This window comes from Typopeltis vanoorti, chromosome 20, assembly GCF_054136105.1.
Source record: "Typopeltis vanoorti isolate ZY-2024b chromosome 20, IOZ_Tvanoo_1.0, whole genome shotgun sequence".
NCBI classification, from domain to species: Eukaryota; Metazoa; Arthropoda; class Arachnida; order Uropygi; family Thelyphonidae; genus Typopeltis; species Typopeltis vanoorti.
Genome location: NC_143568.1, coordinates 4362402 through 4390109, shown reverse-complemented (window position 1 = coordinate 4390109; position 27708 = coordinate 4362402). Strand labels below are relative to the sequence as shown.

The following is a 27708-nucleotide window of genomic DNA, read 5'->3' as shown; positions in this document are numbered from 1 at the left end:
AGGAATCAAACTTCTGCATATAGCATTTGATACAATGACTGCCACTGGTCTAATGTGTAAACTCGCTACTGGTGTCAACAGGTTGTTAGTATTTTCCTCTTCAAAAATACACAACTGTTGATTGAATTTCATATTGAAAAGAATAACATGTAAGAAAGTTTTAAAGCGAATAAAAGTTGAGCAGCTCTCAGATGTAAACTGTAGACTAAAATACAGAAATATTATTGAAAAGAAAATGAAAGAGTTTGAGAACAGGAATCAAACCTTGGAGATTCAGTGGCAAACTCTGAAGGAAACATTGATTGATTCTGCCAGAGAGGCATGTGGTGAGGTTGTGTGCAAAGATAAAAAAATCAGAACTCCCTGGTGGACACAGGAAGTTAAAGAGGCAGTGAAGGAAAAGAAGAAAGCATATCAAAAGTTCCTGGCAAATAAGTCAGCTTTTACTCTTACAGAATACAGAGACAAATGTAAGAAAGCTAAACAGTGTGTAAAACTAGCTAAACAAAAGTCATGGGAGGACTTTGGCAAGAATATAGAAAATAAATATCAAGAAGGTGGCAAAATATTCTGGAGGTTGTTGAAGAAGCTTAGGAATGGAGGAAAGAGTGCTGTGAAAGGAATTAGAGATGATAAAGGTGAAATGAAAACAGGAGAAAAAGATATCCTTGAAGTATGGAGTAATTACTTTGAAAAACTGCTAAATGAAACAAGCAGTGATGACAGCACAGTGATAAAAAACACTGACCAGGCATGCAGTCAGGAATACATATCTATACTTGAAGTAGAAAAAGCCATCAAAGGCTTGAAATGTGGAAAGGCAGCAGGAGTAGATGATATTCGACCAGAAATGCTGAAGTATGGTGGTATAAGAGTCTTACAGTGGTTGCACTGCATAGTTCAGAAAGCCTGGACAGAGGGACGAATTCCCGATGATTGGAGTAGAGCTCTCATAGTACCCATATATAAAAAGGGAAATAAAACTGAATGTGAGAATTACAGAGGTATTTCCCTACTGAGTGTTCCTGGCAAGATCTATGCAAGTATACTTGAGAAACGGTTGAGAAGAATTGTGGAAGAAAAGCTTGGTGAAGAACAAGCTGGATTCAGGCCAAATAGAGGCTGTCAGGATCAGATCTTCACTTTACGACAAATAGTCGAGAAAGCATGGGAATATAACAAAGATCTGTATTTAAGTTTTGTCGATTTGGAAAAGGCATATGACAAGGTGCCAAGAGAGAATCTATTCAATACGCTGCAGTTATATGGTGTCAATGGGGCATTATATCAAGCAATACTTAGTCTTTATTTGAGTTGTGAGTCAGCAGTTAGAATTGAAGGAAGTACAGGAAGATGGTTTAATGTTAAATCTGGTGTGAGACAAGGATGTACATTATCCCCTCTGTTATTCATTATCTATATGGATCACATTATGAAGGAATGTGGTATTAAACCTGATATCAAAATTGGAGATGTTAATGTCAGCTCTTTGCTTTATGCGGATGATGTTATACTTCTAAATAAATCCGCTACAAGTCTGCAAGATTCTCTGACTAAATTGAATAGCTGTTGTAATAGATATGGTATGAAGGTCAGCAATAAAAAGACAAAGACAATGAAAATAGGCAGAATCATTGAAAATGTCAACTGTGTTGTGAATGGAGAACCTGTGGAACAAGTAAAACATTTCAGCTACTTAGGCACAATTTTTACTGAAGATGGTAAACTAAATATAGAAATAGACAACAGAATCAGCAAAGCTGGTATCGTGGGAAGTCAATTGAATAAATTCATATGGAATAAGAAAGGAATTAGTCGGAACACTAAATTAGCTGTATACAAGACTGTGTTCAAACCAATTTTAACTTATGGATATGAGAGCTGGGTCAGAAGTAAAACACTTGACCAAAGACTAGAGACCGCAGATATGAGAGTCCTGAGAAAGATTAGAGGCGTGAACAGATGGCATCAATGGCAATATCATATTAAAAATGAGGATATTAGGAAAGAACTTGACATTGTCAGCATCCAGGAATGCGTTAGCAGAGCTAATCTCAGATGGTATGGTCACTTAAATAGAATGGGAGAGGAAAGATTAGCAAAACAAGTGTTCTCTGCCAGGTTGGCAGGAAAACGACCCAGAGGAAGACCAAGATATAGGTGGATTGATACGGTACAAAGTGCCTTAGACGATAGAAATATAAGATCTGATAATGTTGGAGTCTTGACAAGTAACAGACTGATTTGGAGGAAAATTGTAGATAGGAAGTTAGTAATGATGTAAATTTTTCATATAGTACTATCATATCCTGTACACCCCTTGAGGGTACATGGCAGGAATTTGATGATGATGATGATGATGATATATTTTTCACACTGTCACTGTAACTACAACTTTTCTTTAGTAGAAAAATTTTTGTAGCATGTGTGAATATATTACTGTTTGTAAGTTTCTAGTCTTATGAGGGTAGAAAGCAGCCAACTCATTAGAAGTGAGTGACAACAATTTGCACCAGCATCCCCATGCAGTTACCATAAGCTGGTTATCAAACTTGCTGACACTGCTAAAATGTTCTTAGTATTTTCTTTTTAATAATATCTAATTCCTGTTATTTTTTCACTTAGTTACTGTAGCTACAAACTTTTAGTAAAGAATCAAGACTGAAATTATTTTGTAGTTGCCATGTGGTATTTGACAAAAACTTCTTTTATATATGCCACATACAAGATATCTCGCCCCAAGTTGTATATTTACTCTTGAAAAAAAATTATTAGTTTATGTGTATTAAAAAAATAAAAAATAAAAAAAAAAAATCAGCTAACGCCTTTTTATTCCCATATACGGGAGTAGGCGAGGCCATTTAGCCCTATCTAACTTTTGGAGACTGAGTGGGCAGTTCAATCTCCACTGGTACCAATCAGAGATAGATGGCCCAAGGCTATCACTAATTAAGCGGTACGCAGTGAAGAGAGACGGCTCGAATGTGCCGCCATCTCGTGGTCCCTAATCCTAACACAATATATTTAATGTCTGAAATAATGTGGGTTCTACGGTCGATTTTCTTGAGTTTACAGGACGAAAAACCCGAGTTTCCGGGAGGAAAAACCTGCTTGCCCGTGCCAGAGATCGACTAACTCGGGAACCGGTCGAAAAAAGGCTTAGAAAAATTTCCTCTAGTCGCCGACTAGACTCGAAACCAAGTCTTCCTTCGTGCGGCCAAGCGCGGTGGTGTGTAAACACCACATCCACTGAGCTACACAGGCTTATTAAAAAAATAAGCAACTTATATTAACTGCTTGTTGATGTCAGTACAATCTTGGTACCACTTGTTTCTAATAAGCTGACCTTTCTTGTAGGTCTAAAAATTTTGAACCTGTAATATAAACATGCACGTTATGAAATCATCTAGTGTTACAATTTTTGTATTTATTTTGCAAATCTGTTGTGTTATTTCTCTCATTTAACCACTATAGCTACTATGTATGTGCTGCCAATCTTCCCTTTCCCAAAGTGAAATAGCTGCACTTGCAACAAATTATTGTGTAGTCTGCAATAATGTTCAGTATGAAAAATACAAAATAACTCATAGTTAGCATTCAAATATAGGTCAAATTGTCAAATTCTTTATTAAATCATCACTTGCTAACTTTGTTTGCTTACACTTGGATAAAGGATTAAACCAAAAATATAATTTCTTAGCATCTTTAATTTATAGTTAGCTAACCTAACCAAGTGAAAAACCTTTCAATATCTATCTCTGATCCAGAGTAATTTAATAATAAGGTGATACTCCTTTTCATTTCTTCTTTATGGGAAATATATGACTTCTGAATTACTTCAACCTTGGTATCTCTTCTGGATCTGGCTACCACTGATGACATTTGATAATTTTTGTCTTTGGATTTGCTTGCTCCTGGGGAGCAGAAAGGCTCTGCTTGGTGACAAGTTTTTTCCTGTTGTTGAGTGGAGTCACTGCTGAGTTTAGTACTGATCCTTTTGAGTCACAAAGTGAGATTTAGACTGATCTTGTAAATCATTCAGAGTTTTTGGAGAGGTATCCCTGCACTTCACTTCAACATACCTCCAATAAAGGTTGAAACTGGTCTGGGTAGTGGCCCTTCCCATAATGCATAGCATTATATACACTCAAAAGGATGTGTGCTCTGCATTATAGGATACTAGGGCAATTAATGTGAAGTCATTAGCTTCTATATACAAATAGACATGCACAAACACTGTTTGCTTACTCTTGCATATAGGATTAAATCAAGAATATAATTTCCTGACATCTTTAATTTAAATTACAAAATAAGGCTAACATAGCTAAATATAAAGAGCCAAAAATATTTTAAAAAATGGAAACAAAAACACAATAAAACTTACAAAACTAAATTATTAGGAAGGTTATTCTAAACAAATAGAATATCACTTTCATGGAGGCAAAGAAACAAACAGAAAATTATCCAAAATCAAAAAAAAAAGAAATATGTGAACTTGCCGTTCTCTTTCTAAACTGGTACATTTACCAATTTAGAAAGAGAACAGCAAGAAAATTATTTCACAATAAGCTATTGTGAAATTCAGGTTACAGGATGTTTTGAAAGTAATAGCATTAAGATATACATACATACACAAAAAAATAAATGTGCAATGAAATATCACAATGCAAAAATTCATATAAGATAGGGATCAGACAAGGCAATTCTATAAGTTCATCTTTATTTAACATGATTACGAATGAATAATAACAGAATTTAAAAAACAGAAATTAAATGAAGTTAAAAAAAAATTGAAGGTTGATCGGATATACAGATATTACTAGTATTTCCTGCTAGTAATACTACTAGCAGGAAATGCAGATGAACTCCAAAAGCAATTATTTAAATTCCAATAGATAGCAGCAGTATTAACATGGAAATCAAATGACAGATTTTCAACTGAGAAAACAAAACCGGTAATTGCAAAAGAATTAACAAGATGTCAATTGGAACTAAATGGAAAAATACTTGCTGCAGTAAAAATTTATATGCCTAGTAATAATAGTTAACAGTGAAAACACAACCCAGACTGAAGATACATAACACAATATCAAAAAAAGGGTAATAAAATATCAGGATGTTTATATTCAATGGCATTATAAAATACAGATCTAACAAAAGAAACAAAAACTAAGAATCTATAAATTAGTAGTCTGATCAATATTAACATATGCACATAAAACAAGATTAGAAACATCAAAAATAACAGACATGGAAAATGAAAACATCATGAAAAAATGGTTTAAAATATCTAACTGAAAAAAAAATAAAAAAGGATATATCATCATCATCATCAAATTCCTGCCATGTACCCTCAAGGGGTGTACAGGATATGATAGTACCACATGAAAAAATTACATCATTACTAACTTCCTATCTACAATTTTCCTCCAAATCAGTCAGTTACTTGTCAAGACTTCAACATTATCAGATCTTATATTTCTATTGTCTAAGGCACTTTGTACCATATCAATCCACCTATATCTTGGTCTTCCTCTGGGTCGTTTTCCTGCCAACCTGGCAGAGAACACTTGTTTTGCTAATCTTTCCTCTCCCATACTATTTAAGTGACCATACCACCTGAGATTAGCTCTGCAAACGCATTCCTGGATGCTGACAATATCAAGTTCTTTCCTAATATCCTCATTTTTAATATGATATTGCCATTGATGCCATCTGTTCACATCTCTAATCTTTCTCAGGACTCTCATATCTGCAGTCTCTAGTCTTTGGTCAAGTGTTTTACTTCTGACCAGCACTCAGATCCATAAGTTAAAACTGGTTTGAACACCGTCTTGTATACAGCTAATTTAGTGTTCTGACTCATTTCTCTCTTATTCCATATGAATTTATTCAATTGACTTCCCACCATAGCAGCTTTGCTGATTCTGTTGTCTATTTCTATATTTAATTTACCATCTTCACTAAAAATCGTGCCTAAGTAGCTGAAATGTTTTACTTGTTTCATAGGTTCTCCTCCATTCACAATACAGCTGACATTTTCAATGATTCTGCCTATTTTCATTGTCTTTGTCTTTTTAATGCTGACCTTCATACCATATCTACTACAACAGCTATTCAATTTAGTCAGAGAATCTTGCAGACTTGTAGCGGATTTATTTAGAAGTATAACATCATCCGCATAAAGCAAAGAGCTGACATTAACTTCTCCAATTTTGATATCATGTTTAATACCACTTTCCTTCATAATGTGATCCATATAGATAATGAATAACAGAGGGGATAATGTACATCCTTGTCTCACACCAGATTTAACATTAAACCATCTTCCTGTACTTCCTTCAATTCTAACTGTTCACTTACAACTTAAATAAACACTAAGTATTGCTTGATATAATGCCCCATTGACACCATATAACTGTAGTGTATTGAATAGCTTCTCTCTTGGCACCTTGTCATATGCCTTTTCCAAATCGACAAAACTCAAATACAGATCTTTGTTATATTCCCATGATTTCTCCACTATTTGTCATAAAGTGAAGATCTGATCCTGACAGCCTCTATTTGGCCAGAATCCAGCTTGTTCTTCACCCAGCTTTTCTTCCACAATTCTTCTCAATCGTTTCTCAAGTATACTTGCATAAATCTTGCCAGGAACACTTAGTAGGGAAATTAATTCTCACATTCAGTTTTATTTCCCATTTTATATATGGGTACTATGAAAGCTCTACTCCAATCATCAGGAATTCGTCCCTCAGCCCAAGCTTTCTGAACAATGCAGTGCAACCACTGCAAGACTTTTATACCACCATACTTCAGCATTTCTGGACGAATATCATCTACTCCTGCTGCCTTTCCATATTTTAAGCCTTTGATGGCTTTTTCTACTTCAAGTATGGATATGTATTCCTGACTGCATGCCTGGTCAATGTTTTTTACCACTCTGCTGTCATCACTGCTTGTTTCATTTAGCAGTTTTTCAAGGTAATTACTCCATACTTCAAGGATATCTTTTTCCTCCATTTTCATGTCACCTTTATCATCTCTAACTCCTTTTACAGCACTCTTTCCTTCATTCCTAAGCTTCTTCAACAACCTCCAAAATATTTTGCCACCTTCTTGATATTTATTTTCTATATTCTTGCCAAAGTCCTCCCGTGACTTTTGTTTAGCTAGTTTTACACAATGTTTAGCTTTCTTGCATTTGTCTCTGTATTCTCTAAGAGCACAAGCTGACTTATTTGCCAGGAACTTTTGATATGCATTCTTCTTTTCCTTCACTGCCTCTTTAACTTCCTGTGTTCACCAGGGAGTTCTGATGTTTTTATCCTTGCAGAAAACCTCACCACATGCCCCTATGGCAGAATCAATCAGTGTTTTCTTCAGAGTTTGCCACTGAATCTCCAAGGTTTGATTACTGTTCTCAAACTCTTTCATTTTTTCTTCAATAATCTTCGTGTATTTTAGTCTACAGTTCACATCTGAGAGCTGCTCAACTTTTATTCGCTTTAAAACTTTCTTACATGTTATTCTTTTCAATATGAAATTCAATTTTATTCTACTCGACTAAATAGTGATCACTTCCAATTTCAAATCCTCTGTATACACTCTGGTGTCCTGCACCAGGGAGAAAACATCACTATCAACAATAACACAGTCAATGAGACTTTTCTTTTTCCTTGCCTCTTCTCTCCGTGTGAATTTATGCACATTTTTATGTTGGAACATGGTGTTAGTAATAAACTGATAGTAATGTCCTGAGCAGAAATCCAACAAATACTTGCCATTATTATTAGCTTTGCTCTTTTCTCCACATTTTCGCAATATATTTTTATATGTCTGACAATCATTTCCTACTCTTCTATTTAGATCCCCAACAAGGACCAACTTTTCCTTTTTCATTGTGTCAGTTGCTTTTTCTAAAGCATCAAAAAATTCCTCCACTTCTACCTTAGTAGAACCTTCTGTGGGACCATAGGCACAAATAAGTCTCATTGTCCAGTTCCCCATTCTCATATTTGCCCACATCACTCTACTTGAGACTGCCTGCCATTCAAGAAAATTAGCCTCATATTTCGTGTTGAATACTCTGGCTACTCCTTCTTTTCCTTGATTGTCATTGCCTGAATATAACATTTTGTATTTATTGCTCAGAAAGATCTCACTAGTTTTTGTCTTTTTTGTTTCAGTCACCCCTATTATGTCGATCTGGTACTTATCTAATTCCTCCGCTAGCTCCATTTCTTTGCCATTCAGGCTTCTTATGTTGATAGTACCGATCTTTAACTCTGGTGATGTCGAGTTGGAGTGTGTTTTCAGATTTGTTCCAGTAGCTGACTTTTTGCTGTTCGCCCTGGTTCCCTGGCAAAAACAACGGGGTCCTTGTTTAACTGGGCAACGCCCCAGCCAGCATGAAATTTTGTCATGTTGTACCATCATTTTTTATTTTGGTTTAACCAATAAGAATACAATTTAGTCGGCTAAGTCCCAAATTGCCAGCCCATCCTCATTCGTTCAGTATCCAAGTAGATACCCAACAGGGTGCACCACGAGAAGGTGAGGATTGGACATTAGGTCAGAAGCCCTGGTCAGTTCTCCACATTCCTTTAAAGGCTATGTGGAGGTCTCCTCTCAGTTATATAGCTTTAACCATTAAGCACCCCAATAGAATATATAAATGTGTGTAGAAAGTATTTTACCTTGGGTATAATAAATGTTAAAGATACCAAGCTATTTTAAACCTGGTTTTACTCTATTCCCCAAGTAAACAAACAGACAAACAAGTCAAGTTTGCGCTTGCAAGTGTTGCAAGTCTAGCTGACCCCGCACGATGTGCAAGACCAAGGCAACTCATGGTAAAAGTAGAATAAGCTCTGATCACTAATCTTAATATTTACCCTTAATGCAAAGCCCATCTCCTGGATGAGATGTATGATGCTTTGTGTTAAAGGCAAGGGGCCACTACCCAGACTGGTTTGTTTCGACCTTTATTGAGGTCTCATCAGTGGGAGCCAGGCTAGAAATATCAAGATTTTAGTAATATAGAGCTTATAAGTAATTTACCAGAACAAGTTACCATAAGGTGTTTTACCTTATTAAATAAAAATCTCAGCAGGAGATATAAATGTAGAATGTATTTTACCTTGGGTATAATAAATGTTAAAGATACCAAGCTATTTTAAACCTGGTTTTACTCCATTTCCTAAGCAAACAGACAAACAAGTCAAGCACCTGCAAATGTTGCAAGTGTAGCTGACCCTGCATGTGGTGCAAGTTATAAGCTCTGTATTACTAAAATCTTGGTATTTCTAGTCTGGCTACCACTGATGAGACCTTAATAAAGGTCGAAACCAGTCTGGGTAGTGGCCCCTTGCCTTTAATACAAAACATCATACATCTCCTCCAGGAGATGGGCTTTGCATTAAGGGTAAATATTAAGATTAGTGATCAGAGCTTATTCTACTTTTACCATGAGTTGCCTTGGTCTTGCAGTACGTGCGGGGTCAGCTAGACTTGCAACACTTGCAGGCACAAACTTGACTTGTTTGTCTGTTTGCTTACTTGGGAAATGGAGTAAAACCAGGTTTAAAATAGCTTGGTATCTTTAACATTTATTATACCCAAGGTAAAATACTTTCTACATTTATATCTCCTCCTGAGATTTCTATTTAATAAGGTAAAAACACCTTATTCTAACCTGTTCTGGTAAAATACTTATAAGCTCTATATTACTAAAATCTTGGTATTTCTAGCCTGGCTCCCACTGATGAGACCTCAATAAAGGTCGAAACCGGTCTGGGTAGTGGCCCCTTGCCTTTAATACAAAGCAGCATACATGTCCTCCAAGAGATGGGCTTTGCATTAAGGGTAAATATTAAGATTAGTGATCAGAGCTTATTCTACTTTTACCATGAGTTGCCTTGATCTTGCACTACGTGCAGGGTCAGCAAGACTTGCAACACTTGCAGGCGCAAACTTGACTTGTTTTGTCTGTTTGCTTACTTGGGAAATGGAGTAAAACCAGGTTTAAAATAGCTTGGTATCTTTAACACGCACACACATAATATCAAATACATATCTGATCACTAATCTTAATATCAAATACATTCCCTAAATGAATGAGGAAAAAAAAAAAAGATCAGGAAAGTAATGTGCACATTAATAAAATGGATTTAAAAAGAACACTAACAAACTGGAAACCAAATAAAGAAAAAACATATAAATATAAATAAAAAATAAATAAAAATACAAATAAATGCAAAAAACCATAAAGCAAAATGAAGAAGAAAATAAACATTTGCATGCTACTTACCATGATCTCTTGGATTCCATTCAGTTTTATTATTTGAAAACTCTGTTTCATCTTCCTCCTTTAACACTTCTGTTTTAGGACTCAAAAATGATGAAATTGAGTGGGTTTTGGCATCTCGGTCAAATATAAATTCAGATGCTATCAAAAATAAAAATAAATGAAAGATTAGTTTTAGTAGTGAAATGCTTACAGATAATCCAAAAAGAGCATGAAAAGGTCGAGTTAATCTATTTATATAGAATAATCTTAGAACACTTAATTTTCATCAGTCACTTAATAAGTTTCTAGCAAAACATTATCAATAAATCTAGATTTTTGAGTACTTGCATGAAAGCATGAACATCAAGATAGTAAAACTAAGTGTAATGACAGTATGATAAGGATAACCCCAGACTAGTTTAATGGTTTTGGTTTTAAGGTGAGACTAGTTTTGTAGATAAGAAAAAGTCAAAACTGTAGAAATATGGTGGGAGATTTCACTGAGGAATTAACTTCAGCTTTCTATTCAAACTGGCCAACTTTTAAGAATTATCTGAACATTCATCACATTGATGGTTCAAATCCAACCACTAATGTGATGCCCATTGTACCTCCAACTGACAACAATGACCATACACCTCTGACTGGGAGGTAACAATTCTGACATTTGCTAAAAGAGTGAGAGCAAAGGTGAATAATGCAAATGGATACATTTGCATTATTCACAATACTTCTGAATTTTGCAACCTTAGTTATGTGACCTTGGAACTTACTTCTTATTAATAACTCTGAAATCCCTACCCTCATCAGTTTTTCCAAGTATAATCCCATCAATATAGTATGCCAGTGGAAATCACATCATATGAAAGTGCATAACTTTACACTTACTAACACTGAATTGACATCCATCATCATTTGCCAACAGTTCCAGCCTATTCAAGTCATTTAGTAAACACTGCATATCAATAGCATCACTGATCAACCTCTCTATGTTTGCATTATCAGCAAGCAATTGAATATCTCCTGTCAAGTCCTTCCCAATATCATTAATGTATACTGTATATTGAACAACACTGGTCCAAGGATTGCTCACTGGGAACACCACTGCTCACCTTAAATCTCAAAGACTCCACCCCACACACACACACATCATACAGCACTTTCTAATGATTGTTCATAAGCAAGTCCCTCATCGAAATCAAGTTTATATTCCAATCCAATATCCTTTAATTTATGCAAAAGCCTTTTGTGTATAATATCCTATCAAATGCCCTAGAAAAATCAAAATAAAAAAACATAATAAAATAAGAGCAAAACATAATAAAATAAGAAAAATTATTCAGTCATTATTATTATTACATGGCACCTTCAAGGAATCCAAGAACTCATTGTTAGAGGTTATTACTCCGCACAACTCACTGCCTCCTCTAAACACCACACTATGTACCACCACCACTAGAATTTTTTGTCTGTAAATTGCATGTGCACTCTTGGCTGATTTGCCTGTATGATTGCCCTTTAGTAAACCAAAGCTGTACCATAGAAAACACAACTTGTTTGTCAACCCATTTCTGTATCCAACTTATTACTAACTTTTCTAAAAGAAAGTTAAAGCTTCTTCACCAGTATAGACACATTGGTTTTTGTATACAACCAGGTCAGTGAACTAACCAGTTAAGTTCAACATTCTTTTAGCAAATATGCTAATATCCCACCTGTCCCTATTGGTGAATTTTTGTACAGGTTGTGTAACAGTTCTAGAACCTCCTTTTCATGCACTTCTCTTAGCAAATGAGCATTCTCATTATTCAAACAATCACATCTACTTCAGGCAAGCATGCTGTCTACATTCAGTGAATGTTATTCTTCCATTTTCTATTTACTTAAGTGTAAGTATGAATACAACACTATACAATACAAACTTTTCTAGCCTGCCCCTTACATGTTTCATAATACCTGTCAACCTTATTCTCACGTTATCATCTTATTATGGATCTCAGTTAATAAGGCTGCACATATTTCACTCTCATCCTATTTGTTCATTGAACTCTAGGGAGGATTCCCATTTCAATAACTAATGCAATGGGACTAAACAGTATTTTCTTGAGTTTGTCATAATTTCCAGGTTGGAATTCAACATGCATAATTTTCTAATAGAAATATCACATACTTAGCTACTTCCTAAGTCAATATACAGCATGATGTCACCAACAGTCACATCCTTAACTGAAACCCCTTCTGATGCTATGATCAAAACTAACACTCTTGAACCTCAAGTTCCTTCTTTCATGTGCTGTTTGAGAAGGTCATTTTGCAATGGCTCAATAAATTCATATTCATTCTTATGAGTTTTCCATGCCATCCAATCAATATCAAGCCATCCATAATGATTACCTATTTAGTACCCATCAAGGTAATTTGACAGTGCATTTCATTGTCCCTAACAACTGAACTGCTAGGCCTGTGATAACCACCCACCATATATTTCATCTTGCTGGCTTCCACTTCACAATAGATAACCTCAAACTCAATGTGGCATGGAGCATTATTATTATTGCTTTCACATGTTTTTACCCCATATGGATCAAAAAAAAGCATGATAGCATTAATAGTACCCCACTTCCTATCTCTTCTATCCTTCCTGAAAATACTCCCTTTACACTTCATATACAGTTACTGCATCTGAGTGAGAGCCAAGTTTCATTAATGCCAACAATCTACAATACATTAACTTGTTATCTCTATACATTCGTGTATAGATATAACATATTACCTATTACCTTCTGGATTTCTCATACATTTACATCTACAGTTTGCTTGAACTAGATGGACAGCTTTCCCATCCACACACATACTCTAACACCAATCTACCTGAAAATGCAAGAATTCTCTCTTATACATGAAGTCACTTCCAAAACTGATTCAAATTGCTATGAATGTCTGCTATGAATGTCACTACAGTAGGTGGCCTCACCCAGCAAAGAGAACATATATTAAGGAGAAGAAAAGCTCTGAAAGTGACAATTTCCATACATACAATGATGAAAACTTCAAACCAAAGGGAACTGTTCTTTCTCTTTGGTTTGAAGTTTGAAGTTTTTTGAAGTTTCCATATGACAGACAGTCCATTATACAAGAATGCTGCTCTAGACTGCATCCTCTCTGTTCCAACAACCAAGCAGAACAACTTGCTATAGTTCATTCACTTACATATCTCAGGGAATTAGAACTCAGCACCTCTCATCAAAAGACAGCAACAATTTACAGTGACAGCAGAAGCACTATAGATGACATTAAAAAAAAAAACATATAGCATTAATAGAACAGACAAATCTGGTTTGGAATCTCACTCTAGAGGGATGGGAAATCATTTCTGTTTGGTGAACATGCATACTGGGGTTGCAGGACACAAGAGAGGGATCAGCTGGCTAAAGAAGAGGCTAGAAACAAGTTACCAAACATACTTGAAATCTACTATGAAAACCCTTGCAGAAGAAAGAATCCAAAACTTGTGGGAAGAAGAATGGAAAACATCAGAAAATGATCAACAACAAAAGAATTCTTGCCAAGTATCAGAAGCAGACTCTGGCTGAAAAAACACACCAACTCTCCATGTTTAACCACGCTACTAACGAAACATGGAAAACTAAGACACTACCTACAGATTCCATATCCTGGAATCCCCATCATGCATTTGTTGTCCGTACCTTCAATGGACTGTCGATCACATACTTCACGATCGTCAGCTGCTGGACTCCATCCCTAATACAACATGTTATCACTTCTGGAGACAAGTGGCCAATGTCAAAACTGAGACTTACCAAGTATTACAGAATTAATTAAATTTGCCAATAAGATCAAGTTCCAGTCATTGTAATGTAACATAAATTACTGATATTATATGAATTATATAGCATAAATAATATATAAAAATATAAATATGAATGTAAAGGTCAAAATATGTACATATAGATATAAAAATATAAATGTAAATATTCATACAAAAATATATATGTTAATCAGTACTTGTAAGCTACATGTAATATATGCATTGTATACAATGGAACATGTAGGAATAAATTACCTCCTAGCAGGGTTACTACTGGGAGAAAAAATGCAAAAAAGGGTGGACCTGTATACCCTTTCAAGTGATTAACAATCATATTTATTGACATTCATATATAGATATTTTAGTTGCACTTAACACAAATGCTTACCCCACCCCCCAGAATCATCTAATTTCACATGACTCTCTGTATTAGCTCTCACTTCAATAAGTAATTTCTCCAGGCTTTGATAAAAACAGTCTCACCATTCCACCAATGATCATCTGATTTCATATGACTCTCTACATTACTTTTCTCTCTATTAAATAATTTCTCCAGACTTCTGATATCATCTGATATCTGATTTCACATACACATAAAAAGAAAAATAAAGTTCTGAACCTTAAAGGAAATAAAAAGAAGAGAAGAAAGAGAAGATGACTGGCTTACATTATGACTTTTAGAGAAAACCAGCAACTAAAATTTTAACATTTAGTTCAATATTCTTTAAAAGAGAGCGATGTACTGTTTGCTTTCAGACTCGCTGAAAATAAACCTTCTCTGATGAATTCACTGGCAGTATTTATCCCCATGCATACACACTTTTCTTAAATAAATTATGCAAAAAAAATAATAATAATAATAATATATTTTGAATGCATTTAGAACGAGGTTGAAAATTCATTCATCTCTTATCTCTGTTTGCTCGCCAGTGACAAGCAGGAGAGTGGATTTCTAGAGCCAGCCCTGCCTGGGGCAGCAGGTGATGGAATGTACTTGGAGTTTGAGAGTGCTACATCTATTAATTGAATCAGAGAATTTGTCTATAACCAATATGACCACATTGCCAAATAGTGAGAGTACGTGTGTTGAGGCTTAAGTGCTGTGAAGAATTCATGTTAGAGGTTTAATGGAATATTAACAGCACTGAGAAAGGATTAAAACTAATTTTAATACTTCCAATATTTTGTCTCCGTTGAAATAGAGGGTGCACCACCTAGATAGGACTTCAACACACACACACAAATACAATACAAATACTTTGTATTGTATTTGTGTGTGTGTGTTGCTACAAAAAGTTTTTGTAATCCCCGAAGATGTCTCTGTGACGGAGACGAAATATTGGAAGTATTAAAATTAGTTTTAATCCTTTCTCAGTGATTCCATTAAACCTCTAACATGAAATAGTGAGAGTGTTCATATGGTCTTGACTTGGGAGGTGGAATTTTCAATTAAGGGATGGGGGAGGGGGGGTATATGTGGAATTACAAGGCTGCGAAGTATGATAAGCTTAGGAGATTACTTGGATCAATGCCATGCCATGTGAAACTGCAAGGGCTGAGTGTTGATAGCGCATCATAGGAAGTGGTAAAGCATTTGAGGGAAGAAATAGCAGATTGCATAGTCAGGAGAATAAATCAAGTGGGAGTTAAATGGATGAATATCCTCATTAAGCTAGAGATTTAAAATAAAATAAAATAAAATTGTGGAAGGAATTATTATTATTATGTGACACCTCCAGGGAGTCCAAAGACTCATCAAGGGAGAGTGTGCCAACAGCATCGAACGATTGATCTCCTTCCAAATACTAACTGCGCTCAAACTTGCTTAACTTTTTGCAAACCATTAGTAGCAGAGGCTCTACCAAATTCAAGGAAAAAGGTGACCAGCAGTACACATGAGCTTTTCTTACCACACTGATTACCCAGAAGGGTAATCAGTGTGGTAAGAAAAGCAAAAGCAGAATAAGAAAGGAAATTAGCAGTGCAGGCCAAAGATAATCCCAAAGAATTCTTTCTGTATGTCAAGTAAAAGAAAGAATGTTTATGGCAGGATGATTTTAGTGAATGCCGATGGTAAGGAGGTAACTGAACCAGGCGAAATAGTACAATGACTAAGTGAACACTTTGCAAGAGTATATCATCCAGGTTGCAGCAACATTGCAGTCGAGAGATAGAGAGAAAGAGAGACAAAGGCTTATATGGAAATACTTTGAGGTAAATGAATTGGAGGTGCACAGCACATTATATAACCTTGATGTAAATACAACTATGGGATTAGATGATATACCAGATCAAGTTTTATGAGTAGGTGCTAGGGAACTGGCAATGCTTCTGACCACATTTAATCTAAGTCTCACCTCTGGATTAGTCCCAAGTGGAAAGGGGGAAAATAGTTCCTCTGAGACTGATGTAGCAAATAACCAACTGATCAGCATATCAGGAGTCATAGTTAAGGTACTGGAGAAGTTGGTGAAGAAAAAAATACAGGAATGGATAGACAGAAATGGGATATTATATGGGAACAACATGGATTTGTGAACGGTAAGTCGTGCCTCAGTAACTTGTTCACGTTTTATAATACAGCGATGGCTGAGTTTGATAAAGGTAATGAGTTACAGTGATACTGCTGGATTTTACAAACGCTTTTGACAGGATACTGCATAGAATTCTAATCAGCAAACTGCAGCACATGGAGATGAATATAAAGTTAGTGAAATGGATAAGAGGGTGGTTGATGGTGAGATATCTAAGAGTAGTTTATTCAGGAATAGAGTCCACTAGAACGCCTGTGACAAGGCTCTGTTCTTGGGCCACGACTATTTAATTTGTTCATTAACAATACAGGAAAGGATCTGAGAGGAACTATTCAGATGTTTGCCAATGATGCAAAATTGGGTAGAGCAATAGTTAATACAGATGTTAAAATTTTGCAGAATGATCTGGATAAATTGAAAGTCTGGACAAAGGAAAATAGATGTCGGTTTCACGTAACAAAGTGTAAGGTTATGCATTTCGGGGTGAAAAGATTACCAGCTGTGTACCATAATGATGGAACTTTACCAAGAAATTGATGAAGCAAGGGATTTAGGGATGTTAGTGGATAGGGAGTTCAAGTTCAGAGAGCATATTGCAAAAGTGGCTAAAGCAGCTCATCAGATTACTTGGTTACTGAAGAATACCCTGATGAGCAGAGACAAGCAGGTTATTATATCTCTTTATAGAGCCTTCATAAGACCCACCATCTTCACTACTGCACACAGATCTGGTCACCTGGGTTTTTTGGGGATGAGGAGGAGAGGATCCAGAGGAGAGTGACCAAAATGGTATCATGTCTATGGAATGAACCATATGAGGACAGGTTGAAAATTTGTAGCTTACAGAAATTGGTCGACAGGCAGAAAATATGTGATATGATTGAAACATACAAATTACTGAAGAGTTTTTACAAGATTAATACAGAGGAAACTTTTCATAGCAGGTCTGGCAGTAGGAGAACTACGGGCATCCCTTGAAAACTGAACAAGAGTGTAGTTAGCATGGGTGTCAAAGTCAGGACTAGATTTTTTGCTTGGAGAGTGGTGAATAAATGGAAAAGGTTACCTGAGTCCACTGTGGGTGCAATAATTGTGAATGAGTTCAAAGCAAAGTATGATAGATACTGTGCAAATGTTGGATAGTGCTTGGCATAATGTTTAGGGCCTTCCTCAATGAGTCTAAGGACTCCAAGGATAAGCCCATAGTAATAATAATGATAATAAATACTTTGTTCAGGTTTACTGTTCTGATTCTTTGTTGTTTCAGGAGGGAGCCAATTTTATCTGTTGTAACTTTGATATAAGGTGAAAATATGCTGTGTGTTTTGGTTTGGGGAAGGGGGCAAGTTTGTTCTTGTTAAGGAGTTTGGTGAAATTTTTTTTTTTTTTTTTTTTTTTTTTTTGTTGTATCCATTTTGTGGAATGATGTGATCCTGTTGTTTCAGATGCAGTGCAGGTTCTGAGAATGAAATTTGCTCTGCCCTGAAGGCTAAAGTTCTGAAAATTCCAAGTTTCTGGACAGAATGATGTCAAATGGTATGTAAGTATCTGCATGTGTGTGTGGATATGGAAGAGAGCTTACAGTAAACTAAACATATGAATACTTTGTAACTAAAGTATCTAAGAAAACTAGAACCCCTTCTTTTCCACTTCCACAGTGAAACTAATACAAGGATGGATATTGTTCAGGAATTATAAAAAAGTTAGTCTGTAGGTGATTTTGCAAAATGGTAAAGACATCGTCTATATATGTCAACAATACTTTGGGTTTCAGGGATGGGAACTGAACTGAATGCCAAAAATTCCATGTATAAATTAGCAATGGAGAGGTGAAAGTGAGGAGCACATTGCAACATTTTCAATTTTTAATTTATTTAAAGAGCTGGTGGTTGTTCCAGCTGAAATACTCCAATTTAAGACAGTACTTAAAGATGTAGAAAGTTTTTTACCTTAGGTTTATTATATGTTAAAGATACCAAGAAATTTTATACTTAGTTTTAATCTTTTTCCCAAAGAAGAAAAACAAAGTTTTGTGTGTGAAATATATTCATGTCTGAGCTACTTGTATATAGAGGCTAATGACTTCATATCACTTGCCTTACTAGGTATCCCATAATGCAAAGCACACACCCCCTTTCGGACATGTATAATGCAATGCATAAAGGGAAGGGTCACTACCCAGACCTGTTTCGACTTTTATTGAGTTCTCATCAGTGGGAGCTAGGCCCAGGAGAGATACGGCTTCTGCAGAGAGATATGACTTCTGCATTACTTCAACCAGGTCTCTCCTGGCTCTGGCTCCCACTGATGAGACCTTAATAAAGGTCAAAACCAGTCTGGGTAGTGCCCTTCCCATTATGCATTGCATTATGCACTTCCAAAAGGGGATGTGCTTTGCATTATGGGATACATAGTAAGGCAAGTGATATGAAGTCATTAGCCTCTATATACAAGTAGCTCAGACATGACTATATTTCACGCACAAACCTTTGTTTTGCTTCCTTGGGAAAAGGATTAAACCAAGTATAAAATTTCTTAGTATCTTTAACAGTACTTAAAGAGTTCACAAATATCAAGGGGATAAATTTTGGAAAGAAAAACAAGTGTATCATTTACCTGAGCATTTGTGAAAAAGGAATAACATGTGGATGCTCACTAAGCGATCGTTCTACTCTATTGAAGGTTCTATATGGTACTTTTAAAGTGCTTGGAGGTTTTTTATTTATTTATTTATTTTTTTTTTTAATGTAAGATAATGTCTTGCTGATGTGTTTGTTGGGTTTGGATACCAATTGCTCAACCAGTTTGCACATGACTGTCCTTGTTATCTAAGTTGTTTAGTGTCTTAACTGAGTGCATCTCATAATGTGAAACTTTGGCTTCTAAAGAATTAATTTTAATCAGTAAATTATTGATTTACATTCAAGCATCTACATAATTTTCAGTACTGGAAACTTCAACATAAGCAACGTCTTTATGGAAAAACTGCCAGCTAAGACATGAAAGCCTTCAACAAAGTATATTCTAAATTCCTTAAGAGACTTACCTTTTGTAAATGCTTATCAGCCAAAAACAAAGTAAATATTATTCAAATTAAGTGGATATTGAATCCAACATTATTTCATAGCCAAATATAGAAACTTCAAGAGTTGAAAAAGTAAATATACAAAGCTACCAGTAATATTTTTTTAAAAATAAGACAAGTTTAATCAGGAAGGTTCAACAACCTTGCAAGGAAGAAAAATGTCCAGCAACTTTCAGCAGACAAGATGATCCACAACTTGATGAATTATAGACTTTTGGATAATTAAACCAAAATTCTAAGTAAAGGGTTTAATTTTCTTATTGCTCCGGAAAATATCCAGTGCACATAGATAATAGCAAACATTGAACATCATCAAAAAAACTACTGCCGGTTCAAGCAGATATCATTAGGGTAAGAAGACACTACCTTCCTTAAAAATGCAAACCCTCTAAGAAATGGGGATGGGGAAAACACAGCCCTCAAAAATTTAAAATTATACAAAGCCATAGCAATAGTGAAAGTAGACAAAGACAATGCTAGGGTGATCATGAACAGAGATGACAAAAATAATAAGTTCAAAGAATTGTTATTGGATACATTAACTTATTTGCATCTAGTAAATAACAATACAGTATCAATAAAAAATAAATCTAAGTCTGCCATTAAAAAATAAATCTGCTATAAAAAAGAAAAAGATTGAAAACAAAAACCAAACCTTGAAGAAAACATTGATTGATTCAGCCAGAGAAGCATGTGGTGAGGTTGTGTATAAGGACTGGAAAATCAAAAGTCCATGGTGAATGCAGAAAATTAAAGAGGCAGTCAAAGAAAGTAGAAAGCATACCAAAAGTGGCAACAAAGTCAGTGTGTGATCATCTTAGAGAATACAGAAAAAAAAAATGTAAGAAAGTGAAGCAATGCATAAAAGTAGCTAAACAAAAGTTATGAGAAGACTTTGGTAAGAAGTAAAGTAATGAAGAGAACCATCAATTTCCAAATCTTACACTATCTCAAGGGCTCCCAGCTAATAAATGACCACCAGTATGGATTCTGTCACTGCCAATTAACAGCAGATCTACTCACATATATTGCCCATCTCTGGACAAATGTCATGGAGTTGTCTGGTAAATCTTAAGTGGTTGCACTTGATATCTCCAAAGCTTTTGACTGGGTCTGGCACAAAGGCCTATTATGCAAACTCTCGTCGGTCTGTCCCAGGACTTCTGAAGTTGGATTGTCAGCTTTCTGTCTAGATGCACACTATATGTGATGGTGGATGGTTCCCTATCCTCTCATCTCAACTAATGCTGGGATTATGTTTTGTTCTCTTACCAACCCTCTTCCTTCTATATATCAAACCTACTTCAGTTGACCTCTAACCCAATACAAACAGTTTTGCAGATGACAGCACATTGCACTCCTTTTTATTTGATAAACCTTACTCTACACAAATCACCTTAACTTACAGAATATCAACCAACACTGCCCTCAATTCTAATCTCCAAGCCATCCTCCTCCAATGGGGTTGAGATAACCTGATCAATTTCAATGCTGGCAAAACCCAGTTCTGCCTTATTTCTCACAACAAAAAAAAAAAAAAAAAAACATTTTCTCCCAGTATTACCTTTGACAACACTCAAATTTCCAATAAGATAAGATTTCTCTTCTAGAAATCACCCTGACATCAAGCCTCTCCTGGCATAAACACAATGCAACCATTGACTCTTCAGCTTTCAAAAAACTAGGATTTCTCTTTCGTTCAAGAGGCGTTACTTCACTCTGAACAGCTGTTAACCATGTATAAATCGCAAATCTGTCCAGCTATTAAATACTGCTCTCGCATTTTGGGTGGAGATCCCAAGAGCTCTCTCAAAATGCTTGACTCAATACAGAGAAGGGCAGTCAGATTAATTAATAACCCATCTCTTACCAACTCGTTCCACCCACTTTCACACAGGCATTTGGTTTCTGAAATATGTGTATTCTATAAATATTTTCATGGCAAATATTCATATGAAATAGCATCAATAATTCCCCCACTCAGTACTAAGTCCATTGGAACACATGCAGTTGCTGCCCAATATCCCTTCACAGTACACTATGAAACCCACAGAACAAGTTTGTTTCCCGACTCCATCATCCCTGCTAATGATGTATTGTGGAACAGTCTTTCCCCCCCTTATGTTTCCCAAGGAATACAATATACAGACTTTTAAATTAAATATAATCAAGTTTCTCCTTTCCCAACTCACTAACGTACTATAGGTTGATTAACCAACCTCTCATGTATGGGCTCAACATAAAAATAAATATATAAATAAAACAAAAATTAAAAAATAAATAAAAAAAACTCAGGTGACAAAACATACTGGAGTCTATTGTAAAAGCTAAAGGTGACATGAAAACTGAAGCTAACGATATTCTAGATGTCTGGAGTAATTACACTGAAAGACTGCTAAATGAAACAAGCAATGACAGCAGTATGATGATAAAAAACACTCAACAGGAATACAATCAGGGATACATATCAATACCTGAAGTGGAGAAAGCCATCAAAAACCTGAAATGTGGAAAAGCAAGCTTAAGTAGATAATATTCAAACAGAAATGCTCAAATAAAAGTTTTACAGTGACTAGACTACACTGGATAATTCAGAAGGCCTGGGTAGAGGGTCAAATTCCGGATGATTGGAATAGAGTTCTCGTAGTACCCATCTATAAAAAAAAGGGATAAAAACAAAATGTGAAGATTACAAAGGAATTTCCTTTCTGAGTGTTCCTGTAAGATCTAGAAAGTGTACTTGAGAAACAGCTAAGAAAAATTGTGGATGGAAAGTTTGGAGAAAAACAAGATGGATTCAGGTTAAATAGAGGTTGTCAGGATGAAATTTTCACTTTAAAATGGATAGTGGAGAAGTCATGGAATATAACAAGGATCTGTATTTAAGTTTTGTAGATCTGGAAAGGTATATGACAAAGTGCCAGTTGAAAAGCTCTTCAAAACACTACAGTTATATGGTTATACAGGGACATTATATCAAGAAATACTTAGTTTACATTTGAGTTGTAAATTGGCAGTTAGAATTGAAGGAGTTATGGGGGATAAGTTTGATGTTAAATCAGGTGTAAGATAAGGGTGTACATTATCTCCAACATATATATGGATCACATTATAAAGGAAAGTGGTATTAAACTTGATATCAAAATTGGAGATGTTAATCTCAGCTCTTTACTTTATGCAGATAATATTATACTTCTGAATAAATGCAGTGAAAGTCTGCACGATTCCCTATTAAGCTGAATAACTACTTGAATAATTTGGAATGAAAATAAGTAATAAAAAGGCTATGAAAATAGACAGGAACACTTGAAGGCATTAAATGTGTCCTGAATGGGAAACCTATAGAATAAGTAAAACATTTCAGTTATTTAGGCATAATCTGTTATGAATAAGGCAAATTAAATATGGAAGTAGACAAGAGAATTAGCAAAGATGGTATGGTAAATAATTAAATAAATAAATTTATAAGGAATTAGAGAAATTAGTCAAAACAGTACTAGTCACATTGGATAATTTAGTTACAAATCAAGCAGATGGGTCCCTCGTGTTCATTTTACCATAAGCCCACACACACAGGCAGACACCAACATGTCACTTCACACCACTATCCTGCCCATAAACTTGGAATTTTCAAAACTTTAGGCCTTCAGTGCAGAGCAAATTTCAGAGCAAAATGGACAACCAAAATGCAAACTATTACAGCATGCCATGGAGAAAGACTACTTCATCAGATGGTAGAAAGTCAGGCCATGTCATAAATTCCAGTTTAAATTGGAGAAACCAGTCCAGGAAACAGCACAAGTTCTACAGAATCCAGGTAACCACAACAGAACTGATACATTATGAAAATTATGGAAACAATTACCGTGTTGGAGTAAAAGTTTAAATAATAAAGTAAAATAATAGAGGAAAACAAAAATAATACAGATTACAGTAAAACCATAGCTATCCTATACATTAAAGGGTTATTAGAAAAAAATTAATAGAATCCTACACCATAATAATCTTAATGCCACTTTTAAACCACCTTTAAAATTAAAAAACATATTCAACTCCTCTAAGGATCCTATTCCCCCATTGGCACATCCTGGAGTTTATTGCATCTATTGCACCTGTAATGTACCTTATATTGGGGAAACTGGGCGTACAATCCCTATCCGTAAAAAAGAGCACAAACAACACATTAAATTTAACAATTTTGGTGAAGCAGGCCTCTCAGATCACACCCTTAACACCATACACCAAATTGATTCGAAAAGTACCTGCTCGTTATATCATATAAAAACCTGGTATGAACATAAATTTAAAGAAGCCAGTGAAATTTTGATTAACCACCTTAATTAACCACATTAATCTTAACAACAATGGTGGCATAAAAATCCCAAGAATTTGGATGGCACACATTCAGCCCACTTAGTTTCCTGCAAACCCTGACTTTAGGACTAAGCAAATTTTCAGCTTTTATTGGGCACTATCCATACCAGTTGGTTGTAACTTATATGTATACTTATAAGTAATTTTTTTTTATATTTAATAATTTTTTCCTTTTTTGTAAACATGTTGCTCTCCAGCTTAATTTAATTTTGTAACCTAATAGTTGATTACAATAATAATAATAATAATAGGACTCTATATATAATAGGACTGTCTGTCTGGCCAAAATAAGGTCGACCACAGTTGCACAAAACTTTATAAACACCAGGAAAATGCCTTTATTTTGGCCAGACAGACAAATCTGTTTCACTTCGTCTTGAGGAACATAGACGTGACATCTCCTACAGTAGAGCACGAGCGAGCGCCCTTTCCAGTCATGTCCTTTTCTCGGCAAACTCTAACCTTGAAGAACAGCCACATCAAGTTGATTGGGAACGCACTACTAATTTATATATTTGCAAGGATGAATTCGAAAGAAGAATCATCGAATCAAAAGAAATAGTTCTGGACCCTTCACATTTAAACAATAATCTTAGCTACAATTTACCCGATTCCCATAGCGCAGTAATCCAGTACTGGCGCTCAAAAATTAGCTGTCGCACACATTCTACTCATGCCAACGGTAGCACGCGGTCACCTATTCAAATATGACTGTTATTATTCTGCTTTTTATTAAGCTGTAAAGTTCATTTTTTACCGTGTTATTTTATGTCTTATGTTTTTATTTCTCACCTGAAGAAGTCGGATCACCGATGAAACTAGTTGTGATGTATTAAAGGTTTTTGTTATACTTTCTCGGGTTCTAGTCAGTTAAATTTATTTTTATAAATGTATACATCCCGAGTAAATCCTAATTTCAACAATATTTATCTACCTTCTGACGAGGTTAATGTACATCTTATCAAGGATTATGAAAAAACTCTGGTAAAAATTGGACTTTTTATTAATAGGTTAGTTTTTCTGAAAAGATGCAAATTTCACTCTGTCATCCCAAAGTTTTTAGATTTCAAAGAATTGATTCGCACTAAACGTGCTCATAATATCTATCACAAGGCTAAACTTGATTTATTATATGAAAGAATCGCAGATACCAAGTCCACATTAGCTTCTTTGTTCCGCAAAAGAGATTCTTTAGAAAATAACTTAAACTCATCTTTAGACAACAGGTTCTGGATTGATATTAAAAACACGAGCTCTCTCCGTGCTTCTAGATCGCAACTCTCCAACAAATTAATTCTTATCAGAAAATTCAACCAACTCAAACAGGAACAAACTCGCCAATCCAATATCAACTCACAAAATTTAAAAAATGTTGTGATTAACAAATCCTCTCACACACTTTCTCCTGCAGAACTTAGTGTGCTCTCAAAGGGCCTTAACTTCGTTCCTTCTCCGACCTTCATTCCTAAAGAACTCTTTCTTACGAAAGTTGAGAAGGCAGCTGGACAATTACCAAAACAAACTGCGAATCTACTTAGGATCGAAGCCATCTTTACCATTAACAACAGTCGTCGTCCTACAGATAATCTATCGCCGACAGAAAGGAAAGCAATACACCAACTTCGTAACAACAATGACATTATTATCCTACCTGCTGATAAAGGGAATGCAACTGTAATCTTAGACAAAGCTGACTACCGTTGTAAGATGAACAACTTGTTAAGTTCTAATACGTATTCTATGCTAGAAAGTGATCCCACAAGAGAACTTCAAAACCGTACAAACAATCTTCTGAAATCAACTTCTGAACTTCCTAGACATACAAGACTATCTCTCCGCTCTCTCCATCCCCTCATTCCTCGGTTGTACGGCTTGCCTAAGATCCATAAGGTTGACACCCCTTTAAGACCTATTGTGGAAGGGATTGACTCACCTACATACAATCTGTCTAAATATCTTGCAGCTTCTTTAAAACATTTAGTTGGCAATTCTTCTTCCTTCATCAAAAACTCTGAAGATTTCATCTCAAAAATAAAAAATTTGAATCTTTTAGACTCGGACAGAATGGTGAGTTTTGACATCGTATCTTTGTTTACGAATGTTCCTACAGATGAAGTTCTGAGTCTTCTTAAGGACAAGGTTTCTAAAAAAGTGTTCGCTCTTCTAACTCACTGCATCAATTCCGGCTATTTCTGCTACGAAGAGAAAATATACAAACAAACTAGCGGTTTAGCTATGGGCAGCCCTCTATCTCCAGTCTTAGCTAATTTTTTTCTAGAAGATTTTGAAGAGAAAGCTATTTCCTCAGCTACTTTGAAACCTAAACTGTGGTTACGTTACATCGATGACGTCTTCCTTATTTGGGGACATAGTTTAGAGGAACTGCAAAACTTCCTAAACCATTTAAATAACCAACATCAAAACATTAAATTCACATCTGAACTAGAGGTTAACGGCGTTCTCCCCTTCTTGGATCTAAAGATCAGTAGATTTCCTGACTGTCTTAAATTTTCAATTTTTCGAAAAACCACCCACACTGATAGATATTTACATGGTTCTTCTCATCACTTCCCACCTCAGAAACTGGGCATCATCTCCACCCTCGCCCATCGAGCAAGATGTCTCATTTCCACAGAAGAAGACCTTCAAACAGAGCTTAACTTCCTGAAAAACACCTTCTTAAATAATGGATATTCGTCTCGTAACATCACTAAACGCTTGAGACCACGCCAACATCCTCGACAAGAAGATGACTCCAACCCAATCACTCATATACAGTTGCCTTTTATCAGCACTCTTACCCCAAAACTAGCTAAGATTCTGAAAAAATTCAACATAAAGACCGACTATACTACGCTGCCAAAACTTCGTTCTTTTCTGAGTCGACCAAAACCAAAACACAACCATCTGCATTTTCCTGGTGTTTATAAAGTTTTGTGCAACTGTGGTCGACCTTATTTTGGCCAGACAGACAAATCTGTTTCACTTCGTCTTGAGGAACATAGACGTGACATCTCCTACAGTAGAGCACGAGCGAGCGCCCTTTCCAGTCATGTCCTTTTCTCGGCAAACTCTAACCTTGAAGAACAGCCACATCAAGTTGATTGGGAACGCACTACTAATTTATATATTTGCAAGGATGAATTCGAAAGAAGAATCATCGAATCAAAAGAAATAGTTCTGGACCCTTCACATTTAAACAATAATCTTAGCTACAATTTACCCGATTCCCATAGCGCAGTAATCCAGTACTGGCGCTCAAAAATTAGCTGTCGCACACATTCTACTCATGCCAACGGTAGCACGCGGTCACCTATTCAAATATGACTGTTATTATTCTGCTTTTTATTAAGCTGTAAAGTTCATTTTTTACCGTGTTATTTTATGTCTTATGTTTTTATTTCTCACCTGAAGAAGTCGGATCACCGATGAAACTAGTTGTGATGTATTAAAGGTTTTTGTTATACTTTCTCGGGTTCTAGTCAGTTAAATTTATTTTTATAAATATATATATATATATATATATATATATACACACTCATGATTATTAACAACAGAATTAACAACACCAAAACATACTATTTTATAAAAAAGT

General features: G+C 35.5%; 1 protein-coding gene across 2 annotated transcripts in view; it reads right to left on the bottom strand.

Annotated features, from left to right (window-relative positions):
* HBS1 (translation elongation factor EF-1alpha (GTPase) HBS1) overlaps positions 1 to 27708 on the bottom strand; it is a 400441-nt gene that overhangs the window by 330082 nt on the left and 42651 nt on the right. For both annotated transcript variants that reach the window (XM_090410159.1, XM_090410158.1), the window contains exon 3: positions 10313 to 10450. In XM_090410159.1, the coding sequence (XP_090266285.1) occupies positions 10313 to 10450 (138 nt within the window). The remainder of the gene's footprint in view (positions 1 to 10312; positions 10451 to 27708) is intronic.